The sequence below is a fragment of the Perognathus longimembris genome, chromosome 2 (genome assembly GCF_023159225.1).
Source record: "Perognathus longimembris pacificus isolate PPM17 chromosome 2, ASM2315922v1, whole genome shotgun sequence".
In the NCBI taxonomy this organism is placed as follows: Eukaryota; Metazoa; Chordata; class Mammalia; order Rodentia; family Heteromyidae; genus Perognathus; species Perognathus longimembris.
Window position 1 is genome coordinate 49,863,413 of NC_063162.1, and position 13,424 is coordinate 49,876,836.

The 13,424-nt window shown below is 44.6% G+C and overlaps 1 protein-coding gene across 3 annotated transcripts in view; it reads left to right on the forward strand.

The window, feature by feature from the left end:
- Positions 1-9,317: 9,317 nt before the first annotated feature.
- Positions 9,318-13,424, forward strand: part of Lrmda (leucine rich melanocyte differentiation associated) — a 1,039,777-nt gene continuing 1,035,670 nt past the window's right edge. Inside the window, exon 1 of one of the 3 annotated variants that reach the window (XM_048339109.1) lies at positions 9,318-9,606. In XM_048339109.1, coding sequence (XP_048195066.1) covers positions 9,577-9,606 — 30 coding nt within the window. In that variant the 5' untranslated portion in view covers positions 9,318-9,576. The remainder of the gene's footprint in view (positions 9,607-13,424) is intronic. The other 2 variants (XM_048339108.1, XM_048339110.1) reach the window with 2 other exon arrangements.

Sequence of the window (13,424 nt, forward strand, 5' to 3'; positions counted from 1 at the left end):
TGACCAACAAAACAAAAAGAAAGAAAGAAAGAAAGAAAGAGAGAGAGAGAGAGAAAGAAAGGAGAGAGAGAGAAAGAGAGAGCAGGGGCATACACACAGTCACAATAAGTACCTGCCACCTACTAAACTGGCATCTGTAGAACTACTTGTCCCCTCACTGGGCAGGGCATGGGTGACTTTAACGTTCGTTTTGCTCATTCAGTTTCTATTGTGAGCGTTTATTGCTTTAAAAGAATATAGAATAGAAAGCAAAGAATACAAGTTTGTCTTTTGCTGAAGAATGTTCCAGAATCAAGAAAACTTCTTGCCTCTCTCCCTTGCCTCCCTCTCCACTCTTAGGTAGGTAGAGAGCCATCCCTGGCACTTATGAGTCACAGGTTTGAAATGCAGGGGTGGGGTGGTGAGGAAGAAGTGATGGGTGTGAGGTGGGAATTTGGGGCTTCTTTTATCCCCTGCATCTCAAAGGCTGACAGGCTCATGAGGGGTGGAAATGACTGGTAATTAGTGAACCTTCTCTGCGGCACACACTAAAGACGCTTCACAGTCTCTGTGACCTCTGCAGCCCGGTGAGGCTTTGTTATGTAGATGCTCTTAATTGGGTGAATCACTGCAAACAGCCAGGAAAGAGCTCACTGGCTGTGCTTCAGAGAGTTTTCCTAACCAAGGGCGCTAACTCAGGGAGGAATATTAAGCAAGAATAATACAAAGCATGTGAATTTGGTCAAAGTACATTATATTTAAGTCTGTAACTATTCCAATGGACCCCTTTTATCAATTTATGCATATATATGTATATATACACACATATATGTGTGTGTATACACATATACACACGCATGTGCTGGTCCTAGGGTTTGAACTCAGGACTTGGGTGCTATCCCAGAGCTTTTTTTGCTCAAGGTTATTCATGATTCTGGATTTTGGTAATTAATTGGAGTTAAGAGCCTCAGGGACTTTCCTGTAGGGGTGTCTTTGAAAGATAGTAGTCTGATCTCAGCTTCCTGAGTAACTAGGATTACAGCTGTGAGCCACCAGTGTCTGGCTCTATTATTAATTTTTTTTTTTTGCCAGTCTTGGGGCTTGAACTCAGGGCCTGGGCATTGTCCCTGGCTTCTTTTGCTCAAGGCTAGCACTCTATCACTTGAACCACAGTGCCACTTCCAGCTTTTTGTGTTTATATGGTGCTGAGGAATCTAACTTAGGGCTTCAGGCATGCTATGCAAGCACTCTACCACTAAGCCACTCCCAGCCTCTTATTATTACTTTTATTTTATTTTATTTTATTTTTTTGGCCAGTCCTGGGCCTTGGACTCAGGGCCTGAGCACTGTCCCTGGCTTCTTCCAGCTCAAGGCTAGCACTCTGCCACTTGAGCCACAGCGCCGCTTCTGGCCGTTTTCTGTATATGTGGTGCTGGGGAATCGAACCTAGGGCCTCGTGTATCCGAGGCAGGCACTCTTGCCACTAGGCTATATCCCCAGCCCTTATTATTACTTTTTAAACAAGGGAATTTGGAGTACTCAGAAGCAAAGGTTTCTTAGTAACTCCACCCCACCCATAGAAGCGAGAAGTGGTCCTCATAATCTGGGGAGATTAGCACAGTAAACTTTAGTAAGGATTGTGGTAAGCTATGGCTCTTTATCTCTGGTTTTTTCCCAGCCTATTAATCTGCTATTCTGGGTAAAGCTGGGGAGTCTTTGGGATATAAACTAGGTTCCTTACATTCAAGAGCTGGCCAGCTTGTTGGGAAGTCAGGAACCAAGTATCAGTGTGCATAGTACCACCAAACAGAAGACATCAATGCCAGGCATATGAAGGCAGCATTAGCATGGGATTACTGACCCTGGAGCAGTCACTGGTAGCTGGGCAATTATGAAAAATTGTCCACTAGGGGAGCAGGACTTGGGAAGTATTCTCTGAAGAGGAGGGAGTCCTAGGATATGGAGAAAACATGAACAAAGACACTGGATACAGAGTTGTGACCCTAGTCCCCTGAGGTCTGCTTAACTGTCAGAGAAGCAGAGCACAGTGTGGGGAGTGACTCAGTGAGTTCCAATGTGCTGCTGCTGGCCACTGGGTGTCCCATCTGCTGCTTCCCCTAAGGGAGGTCACAATGTGAGAGACTTAAAATACATCCTGTCCCAAGCCAATTATCACCCTGGTTCTATTTTGGAGAATGGAGCCATCTTGGCCCCTCTTTGCTCCTAAACAGGCCTTACATCAAGTCAACTGGGCTTCCATGTCTTTGAAGTCAATCTTTTATATCTCCACTGCTGCTTCTTTCCCCAGGCCTCAGCATGTGCCATGGGGTCACAGGATGGGACATGATGCTAGGGCCCAGCAGGATATTTCCCAGATCCTCTGCACATCTTCCCCAAACAGTCTGATTTTGTTCTGAAACACAAGTTCAGTCACTTTACATAGCTCTTACCATCTGGCCCCTGCCTTATTAAGGTTACCCTCAGCCCATGTACAGCCCTGATTTAGCCTTAAGCAGCGCTGGACAGAGCTGATCACTCTCTGTTCCTTTTAGTCCTTAACATTTTTCTCATAAAAATGTCAAACTTATGAAAAATGAAAAGACTAAGACAATAAACACCCTAACCCTTTACCCAGACTTACCAGCTCTTAACAACTTCAATATATTGGTTCTTTCCCTCTTTCTTTTTTCTTTTTATCTCATTTTTTCTTTGAGCTATTTAAAATCTGTACACATCTGAGCTGTACACACCTACCCCTCATTTCTCTGGCTTGCATCTCCAAAGGCAAAGGATATTCTTTTTTTTCTCCTATCATCTCTTTCTAGTTACTAAGAGTCTATTTTGCATGAACACTAAACTTAATAATGCCTTTTCTGCATTGGTTGAATCAATTATATCATTTTTCTCATTTAATCTTTTTACAAGCATATACTAATTGTACACTGTGAGGGGTTTCATTATGATATTTCCATACATACATTTATTGTACTTCCATCATATTCATTACCTCCATTACTTTCTTATCTCCCTTCCCCCTCCTCTTTCCTGCAATTTTAAAATGAGTTTAATTATACCTCATACTTGCATATAATGTACTTCAATTTCTTTGAAAGCCCTTTATTCACCTATTTTATTTGCTTAGTTTTGTAGTACTAGGGATTGAACCCAGGGCCTATGCATACCAGACAAGTGTTCTGTCCCTGAGTTGTGTTTCTCTTATGAAAACACAATATAGTTAACACAACTAAGAAAAGAACTATTAATTCAATGTTATCAATAATATCAAATGGCTCACATCTAAATGTTCCCAGTTGACCCTATATAGGCTTTTAAACTATTTTCCTTCCCAGTTCCAGTATCCAATAAAGACTCATGTCTAGCCCTGGTCTCTTTAGCCCATTTTATCTAGGTTTTTCCAGACTTTTTCCTCATGATATTGACCTTTTGGGCAATCTAGCTAAGATGTCTTATAAAATTTTCTACTTTCTGGATTTGTCTGTTTCTTCCTTAGCATATTCCAGTTAAACATTTTCAGGCAAAAATAGTATGCAGAAGGGGTAAAGGGAGGGTTACTTTCATTGACTCTCATCAACCCATAGTGTCAAGTTGTCTCTCCTTGCAGGTGCTGAGTGTAAGCTCAGGGTGTTTAATATATGGGTCACTGTAGAACATTCCAGATCCAAACTTCAGCAGTATTGTAATCAGAAAGACCTTAGATCTGCTATTTTGTATTTGAAAAAAGCTTAGTCATAAGTTCATCATGGGCATCCATCCAGTTAGTTAATGACAAAGCTAAGTATTGAACCCAGGACTCCTAGGCCAGGGTATTAGTGACTACAAGGCTGTCAGGCCCTTCATCTGGGCATCAACCTCATATGCTGGTATTTTTAAGATAGGGTCTTACTTTTAGCCCAGACAGCCTTGAACACAGTCTTCCTACCTATGGTTTCCTATAGCTGGGATGACAGGAATATACCACAGTGCCCAACAAAACCGCTTGGAAAAAAAAATCATATTAAGTGAAGTATGCTAGAGCCAAAGAGACCATGGTTTCCTTCATTTGTAATAACTAGTATATGTCTAGGATAGTCCTAGCAGAGGATCACAATAGCTCAATAGCTATGTACATATAACCATATAAAATGATGCTATTAGAAATGAACCCCAAGATATGGAAATGAGTTTTTTTGATGTACTGTGTGAAGTTTCCCACCCCCCCCCCCTTGGGTTTATCTCATTGTCATTGTTTTTTATTTTGGCATCCTGTGTCTTGCATATACATTTATCTGATTTGGTAAAGGGAAGGGGAATAACAAAATGGTGAGACAAAGGACAAAGGGTGAACCAATGCAACAGAGATACTTATAAGACACTATGTTGGAAATGAACTTTACAGCTTGGGGGGAGGGGAGTGAAGTGGGAGGGAGAGTGAGAGAAAATGAGGGAGGGGGTGATACTGTTTGACAAGAAATGTATTCATTACCTTACTTGTGTATCTGTAATCCCTCTGTATATCACCTTTATGGTAAAATTAAATTAAATTTTAAAAAGGACCTAAAGAGAAGGGAAACTAGACACCGAAAATTAGTAATAATCATACTTAGAGTAGTAAATAGTAATAAACCAGCATTTTTGGAATTCTAATGGTATTCAGTATACTTCTTTTGGGGGTGCTGGTATTGGGGTTTGAACTAAGGGCCTTAGCATTGTCCCTTAGATTTTTTTTTTTTCTCCAGGTAAGCACTCTACCACTTGGAGATGAGTTTTATGGACTTTCATGTCCAGGCTGTCTCTGAACTACAATCCTCAGAATTCAGTCTCCTGAGTAGCTAGGGTTACAAGCATTAGCAACTGGTGCCTGGCTTCAATATATGTTAAAAAAATTCAATTTGTTTTGAGTGGGAGATATTGGAGGTATTTTGGAGCATAGATCATCTTGGGCCTCTCTCATAGATGCAAACATTTGGGAGATGGCCTTTGAGACCTCTTATTTTTTGCTGCATTTCCTCAACACTCTCTTTTAGGCTCAGAGGAGTTAGCTTCTACAACAAAGAACATTTTATTTGCAGATATTCAGTTTTTTTTTTCTTTTTAACTGAAGTCCAAATATGGTGGTCTGAACTTAGGGCTGGGGAATGATTAATTACAGCAGCCATCCTCACCTACCCAGGGGCTGGACTTGAAAGAAATAAGGCCACACTGAAGAGACACGTGGCCAAGGACAGGTAGGAATTTCAAAGAATCCTTAGAGAACCTTGTCCTTGTCTCAGCTGCTAGAGCACAGTTGGAAGATTTAAGGAATCAGTTCCTGTTTGGCTGGTTCTGGTTGACCCTGTCATCAACTTTCTTGATTAGAAATAAACAGGATCTTCCTCTTTGTCTCCAGGAATGTGATAGAGGAAGGACTCTAAGGGAAAAGGTCTCTTTTGCCAAAGAATAACAACAACAAGAAGGATGACAGTTGGAATACAATGCTGCACTCTTCATCCAGGGCGATAAGGGTGTTGACCTTTCTCTCTCGTTGACCGCTATAACTCCAACTCCAGAGCTCAAAGGCCTAGGATGTCCTGCCCAGGTCTGCCTTCGACTTCCTGCTCAGTGAGCCTCTTAACTGCACTTGTATAACTTAGGCCACACGCCTCCATGGGTTCAGAAAAGAGGTTACAGTCACAGTACTTCTTGTCCACATAGGATTGCAAATGTCTGAGGGAAAGTTTTCTGTCTCTCTAATATAGGTGCCTGGGCCTTGAAACAGTGTAATAGAATGAGATAGGATAGGAAAAGCCTGCAGCTCTTGTCCAGTTGGACATGGAAATGGGGTGGGGGACACAAGAAGAATCATGCTGAATGCAGGAACCCTCCTTGTCCTCAGTACTCCTGAGGCAGGGATGGGTCAGACTCATCTTGAATTTAAAGGGGCCATTTGCCCATCATCTCCCAGGTTAACCACCTCCCATCTTGGTGTTCCCTTAGTTTTTTCACCAAGAAAGGAGGGCTATGTTACTCCAAGAATATTGCTTTTATTGTTTCTATTTAATTTTCCTTTTTGTGCAAGGTGTTGGAGGAAGTAGAAGGATAACTCCCTTCTTTTCAACGATCCTAACTTCCTCTTTTTTCTTCTGTTTTGCAGACCAACCTCTACCAGTTGACTAGAGCAAGCAGAGGTGAATCCAGCTTGTTTCAGCTGATGTACTCTCCCAACTTTATTCTGAAAACTATATGCCTGAGTCTGAGTGTTTGTGTCCCCCCATATTCATCTGCTGAAATACCAGGCTCTTGGGGAATGGCATTAGGAGATGCATCTTTGAGAGGTAATTAGGTCAGAGAAGTGGAGCCCTCATAAATGGGATGTGTGCCCTACTTTGTAACTTCCTTGATGTGAGGGCACAGTGTGAAAGCAGCTATCTATCAACCAGAAAGTAAACTCTTATCACACGGAGAGTCTGTTGGAATCTTGATCATGGACATCTCAACATCCTGAACTGTGAGAAATAAAAATTTTTGTTACTTATAAACTACTAAGTTTGTGGTATTTTGTTATAGCACTCAGAACTATCTAAGACAACTATTTTTCTCAAGAACTTCCAGTGGCTTCCTACTGTTATGTCTACCTTGCAGATGTTAAAGCCCACCTCAGTCTAAGCCGCCCTGAACTTTATTTTTTTTTGTGATTTCCCCACATGTTCCTTGCCCATACAGTAATCTGGCCTTCTTGGTATATTGACTGAGTAAAGATAGGATGGACTGGGGAGGCAGTTCTGGGCAAAACTAAAAGAAATGGGAGAGGAGGCTGGAGAGATGGAGGACTAATGGGATTATCTTGAGGTACCCCCTAGAGATTCTAAACTGTGTTATTGAGTGGGTGCCACTGGGAGATTTTAGGTAGGGTCAAACTAAGATTTTGGAATGGTCACCTAGGGCTAAGTGGAGGAGGGAACAGTGAGATAGTCTAGAAGGGAGTATGTATGGGGTGGGGGAGATCTCTGTGCACCTTGGAGACCTGGGTAGACAGTGTCTGCACAACTCTCTTTGAAGATACAGCTGTGTGGAACAGAGGCAGGAGAAATGGCCTCCAGCCATCACTCGCAAGGCTAGAGGCAAGTTCTCTGACCATCTTTTCGTAGGTTTGGGAAGCTTCTCTGGTTCCACCAGTCCTCTTCTCCTGGTTAGAGTCCTTTGAGAAAGGCCTCATGAGAGGTGCTTGGGAGGACAGAGGGTCAGGAAGGTCAGGCCCCAGACCCCACTTCCTCCTTTCAGGCAGGAAAGGCAGACACAGTTCATCTAGCAGAGAAGGCTGAAAGAGGGGAGTCGGAGCAGGAGCAAGTCCTTGGAGCAGCAGGCCTTGGAAAGGCTCCCTTTGATCTCTAGAGGGTAAGCTTTTTTTTTTTTTTGGTCTGTTTTCAGCATTTCCTGGAACCCCCAAAATAAACACAGACCAGTCTACATTTTCACAGCTGTACCTGGCTGCATCCACTTGTCCAGGCAAGTCAGCCCTGAGGATTGACACTATTGCCACCCAGAGCCCATCTAGCCTTGTGACAGGACCAAGAAGTCTGAGAGAGAACAAGGACAAAATGCTCAACCACAAACATAACTTTCATTGTCAGCTGCACAAAACAAAACAAAAGCCCCGTGACCCTTCTCTATAGAGGTGTGCCTACTGAAGTGAAGTTCCTGCCATGCCTGTGAGACCAGGACTTAGTTTTCCCTTCTCTAACTGAATGATGTCTGAACCCATTGGTATGAAGGCACCAGGGTAGAAATGGTAGGCCATGGCCCTTTGTCATGCTGAGCATTTGCAGCCAAAGGATACTGGCAGGACTCAGGAGCAGCTTCTCTTTTTCTTGCTCTTCTGTCTCCCATCTTCCTCTTCACAATGGAGTCACAGAAACCAGCATCCATCTTGCCCAAGGCAGGTCAAGGAAACCAGAGCCCTTTTCCCTAAAGCAAGCCATAAATCCTCAAAATATTCCTCTAATTGCTCTTTCTGGGTAGGAGCTGGTCATAAAGAAATTCTCTGACCTGCCTTATCTGATAGTAGGTCATAAAATCCTCATTCCAGAGGGGTCTTGCCCCACAGCCCAGAGGAAGGAATGCTATATAGAAAGGCCAGGAAGAATGTGGACAGCCTCTCAGGCTTTTTCCCTTTTGCTGGTCACCATTACATCACACCCTTCTGTACAATTACATGGGTCTTTCCATTCCCTCTTTCCCTTTCCCTTTCAACCCTCCTCCCCTTCCCTCTCCTATCTCTTCCTTTTCTTCCCCTCCCTTCCCTTCTCCTCCTTTTTCCTTTCTATCATGATCTTGCTATGTAGCCCAGGTTGGCTGAGAACTCAGAATCCTATTTCTGCCTCCACAGTGCGGGATTACAAGCTCAGTGCATCTGTATTTCTGAAGGCTTCTATGTCATGAACTCTTTCAATACATTTTTCTCTTGTCATCTGCCTTAGGAGTGTCAGCTTTATATGGGCGACCCTTATGAAGGGAAAAATGGTGTCACACTCCTCATTCCCCACATGAGGTAAGGCTGGCTGGCTCCCAGCTACAGTGAAGAGCAAGTAATGACCGCCAATTGTATCTGGTAGTAGTTTTGTGCATTCAGAGTGTGGAAGAGTCAGGGAGAAAATTCTGATCCTTGTAGAAGGAGATGGGCCTGAGTTTAGGAGTTATCAGTCCACAGAAGTGCATTTCATTCAGACAGGAGGCAGCCATGACCACCTCTTACTTCTTTATAAGGGAAGGTGGGGTGGAGAAAGTGTGTGGGTGTGTGTTGGGGTAACAACCCCACTGATGACTTTGGGCCTCCCTGTGAGGAAGATGAGAAGAGCAGAAGCCTGCCAGTGGAAGGCATCATTCAGTTGCTCTAGCCCTGGGTTCCTTTCTGTCACCTGTTGCCATGTGGAGAGATGGAGGATGGATGGTTACAGTCTAGAGGCACTTACATCTATTAAACTTTCCCTTTCCCCACTTACAAATGGGAACCCCATCTCGCCAGGGGGCCCTTCAATATTCAAACTTCCCTCCTCCCTCCTCAAGCTGGCAAGGGGACTTTGGGCCCAGAGGCTTCTCCACCGAGCCGTTGAGAGCAGTTATGTAACCAAGATTGTGAAACTTCTGGAAGGCACCCCTCCTAAGTTTAGGGAGGGGGCACCCCTCAGCCTCCCACCCCGCCCCCTTTGCCTTGATTAACACCACAAAGTTCTGGGCATGGAAATTTTGAGGTCACCGGAAAGGAGAAAGGGCCTCTGGAACTCTGGAAGAGGTCTCGCCACGCGGGCCGGCCGGCCGAGGGCACCTGTTGCGGTGTGTGTGCACGCGCATGCGCGTGCGCGTGCGGTGTCAGCGGCCGAAGCTCACCCTTGAGAGCCCCCCCGGCGGGCGAGGGGCTGGTGAGGGGTGGCGGGGCGCCGCCGTGCTGTGTGGAGCCGAGCGTCCAGCCCGCGCCCCAGCTTCCGCCGGGTCAGCTGACCGCCCGAGCCCAGCGGAACTGCGCTCCTGCCGGCCGCCGTGCGCTCTCCACGCCGCGCGCCCCCTCACGCCGCGCGCCCCCACACCGCGCCGCTAATTCCCCACTCCCGCCGAGTTCTGGCCACCATGGCTGGACTCGTGGTCTGTGGAACTCAAGTAAGTTCTCCTCAGCCGGGTGACCCGCCCCGCCCCGGCCCCCGCCCCGGGTACCGGCGCTGCCGCTGGGGTGGGGGCACCGCGGGACCACCCCCCTCTTCCCTCAGCAGCCGGCCCCAGTCTGGTGAGGGCACTTCCCACACTAGGAGAAGCCCGACCCCCCTCCTCCAGTCCCCTCCGTCCCCTCACGTCCTCACGTCTCCCACCCCACCAGCCCCCCTGTCAGGGGTACTTCTCCGGGCCCCACAAAACTGTTTCAAACTCTTTGCACAGTCCGAATTTAAAAAGAACGTTTGGGTGAGTGTAAATGTTTTGTTCCGTAACCGCTCATTAGTCTTCGCAGTAAGGCAGTTGTAAAACAGAAGTTGGTGTGAATGGAGGAAGGGGCCCTGAGAAGGCCAGGTGTGTAGGACCACCGAAGTCATGGGGAGACTCCTGCATTTTCCGGGAACAGGCTGATTCGGTGCTGCCTTCGAGGCAGGCTTCTTCTTATTCGAGATATGTGGAAGTCCAGGTCTACTGCTGCTGATTTCTTGCACAGGTGTGGGGAATGAAAACACTCCAGTTTCAACTCCAGATAAGATATCCAGCCTCACACGCTTTCAGAGGGGAAGGGATAAACTCAGCCAGGCCGGGACCAGCTTGTATCAACTAGGAAAAAGCTAGATCTCTCTAAACTCTTCTCAACTTCTCACCTTCTTCCCACTTATTTTTTTTCTGCATACCGTGGAGAAATCGTTCTGAATTTTCTTCGCAGTTCTCCCCTGCCTTAGGCAGGTAGGGCATGACTGGATCCTGAGATTACTTTGACTTAAATGATTTCCTGCTTAGAGATCTAAAGAGTTTGATGGTGCAATGAGGGCCAGTTGAATGTCCCACCAAACTGGCTGCTGTGTGTGTGTGTCCTGTCATTCCCTTAATTCCACATATTTTAATGCCTCCTCTTCAGGAGGCCAGGAATTATTGGAATTACCCTTCCATTGTCTCTCTGACCCCTGTCCCCAACACAATTTTCTTGCTTAGGATAGCAGGCTCTGTCCCTATACTTCCAGCCTTTAAGTTAAAAGATGAAGGCCCAAAGTGGGCCAGGGAGATACTAGTCTCTGGGGGTGCTTAGAAATGATAATCTTAATTCTGCTGGCCAAGAAAAGGGGCTTCTGGAAGTGAATTTGATTGACTAGAAGAACTGAGAAAGAAGGCCTCTGTTCTTTGCCTTCCCTGTAGTTATTTGCCTAAAAACGAGTGCCTTCTCCTTCTCCTAACTCTAGATCTTTCTGCATTTTCAGTGTTTCCTTCTTCTGAGTTCTTGGATAGTGCACTTGATAGTGGGGCTGAGAAGTTCCCTTTGTCTGCTTTTTCTTTTCTTGTCCTCATTTCTCAGACTCCATATTACCCCTGTCCATAGGCAGCTTCATACAGTTCAAGGACTGTGAGAGTTAAGGGCCCTCAAGGGTTGTTTTTAAAAAGAAGAAAAAAAGCTGCAAGTGGAGGTATAGCTCAAGTGGTAGAATGCCCGCCTTTAGGTTTTTGGTTTTTTTTTTCTATCTAAGGGATAACACCCAGGCTGTCTAAGCTCCAGGACTGGTACACACACACACACACACACACACACACACACACACACACACGAACTAAGAAGGTGTGCTGGGTGCTACTGTCCCCCCATTTCCTAACATGTCTAGTAGAATTGAGAACACATTTCACACTTTGGAAGATCCGTTTTTTAAAATTTCATTAGAATTGGCAAATAATGATTGCATCTATGTATAGGGTACAGAGTAATATTTTAATAACACATGGGTACAGTGTGTAATGAGGGGAACTGGGATATCCGTTACCTAAAACATTCATTCCTTAGCTTTTTGTGTTGGGAAATTTCAAAGTCTTCTCTGTTATTTTGAAATAGCAAATAGTTATCAACTATTACTGTGCTATAGTACAAAGAAGCTAGTCCTCAGAGAGCCCACTTGTCTGTATATCCTCTCTGTCCTCTTTCTCCCATACTAGTAATCACTCATATTTTCAGGCAGAGGCTTTTTTTCCCCAAATTTTTATTATCAAACTGATGTACAGAGAGGTTACAGTTTCATACATTAGGCATTGGATACATTACTTGTACTGTTTGTTGCCTTGTCCTTAGGCAGATGCTTTTTTTTAAACTGTATTTTGTGTGCTGGAGATTGAACCCAGGGTCTTACACATGCTAGGCAACAATTCTGCTACTGAGCTATACATCCCCAGATTAGATCCTCCTTTTAAAATATTTTTTTAGTTTACATCATTTATACAGGGGACAATTTCATTGTTACAACTCTACTCATTCTAGATATTTCTTAAAGGGTGGAAACACTTCCCATGAACTCATATTGTTGCTATAGTTTTTATTGCAAAGTGACTGAAAAGCAAACATAAAATCAGATGTAACTTTCTCAACATTTAGAGTCCTATGAGAATCCAATAAAGGGATGGTTTAAGTGAAAAGCAAAAAAGTGCAATAAAGTTTCAACAGTTTAATGAGATGGATGGTGATGTTTGGCTGAAGCTAGATCACAACCTTCCATGCTACTGTGGACAACTGCCTCTGAGCTGGCTTTTCAGAGCTCACAGGCTAGCAGTGCTGCATTGTTGGGATGTCACAATTCTCTTACTACTTTCCCCTGTAAAATCTTTTTATTCCTCATGCATCTGACTTCACTTGGATTTTCTTGATTGGAATGCATATTTTGTCTTATTTTTTTATGCCTATATTGGGGCTTGAACTCACTTTCTCTTGGCTTTGTCACTCGACTGGCATTGTTACCACTTGAGCCATACTTCACTTCAAGCTTTTTTTGTAGTTAATTGTAGGTAAGAGTCTCAAGGACCTTTTTTCCTAGCCTCACTTTGAACCATGATCCTTAGATCTCAGCCTCCTTTGTAACTAGAATTACAGGTGTGAGCTACTAGCATTGGAATATGTAATTTATATTCAACAATAAAACCCTCTGTCTTCTTTTCTACTAACATAAGACAATTACAGTTGTGGCCTCTACAATTGTAGACACACATGCAAACTTGAAAGTTGGGCCCTGAAACCTCTTGCTCAAGAGACATTATTAACAACCATGGCCTGGGGATATGGTAAAGTGCTCGCCTCGTCTACATGAAGCCCTGGGTTTGATTCCTCAGCACCACATATATAGAAAATGGCCAGAAGTGGCGCTGTGGCTCAAGTGGCAGAGTGCTAGCCTTGAGCAAAAAAAGAAGCCAGGGACAGTGCTCAGGCCCAGAGTCCAAGGCCCAGGACTGGCAAAAAAAAAAAAAAAAAAAAAAAGAGAGAGAGAGAGAGACATTGTTAACAACCAATCTCTTCCATATTGGCCTGACTCAACTCTCTAGTAACTGCTAGTCACCAAGAATAATGTTATATGCTTCTAATAGTCATCACCTTTCTATAAGTAAAATGGAGATATGTGCCTCACAAGGTTGTTTCATGGGGGTTGAACAGATGATGGGTACATGGCTGATGTTTAATAAATGGCAGCACATTATTTTTAATAGTCGAGTGGGGGAGCAGTTAGTGGTAGTTTACAAAAGAGGAAACAGGGGCTGGGGATATGGCCTAGTGGCAAAAGTGCCTGCCTCGGATACACGAGGCCCTGGGTTCGATTCCCCAGCACCACATATACAGAAAACGGCCAGAAGTGGTGCTGTGGCTCAAGTGGCAGAGTGCTAGCCTTGAGCTGGAAGAAGCCAGGGACAGTGCTCAGGCCCTGAGTCCAAGGCCCAGGACTGTCCAAAAAAAAAAAAAAAAAGAGGAAACAGACCCCAGGAGGTTC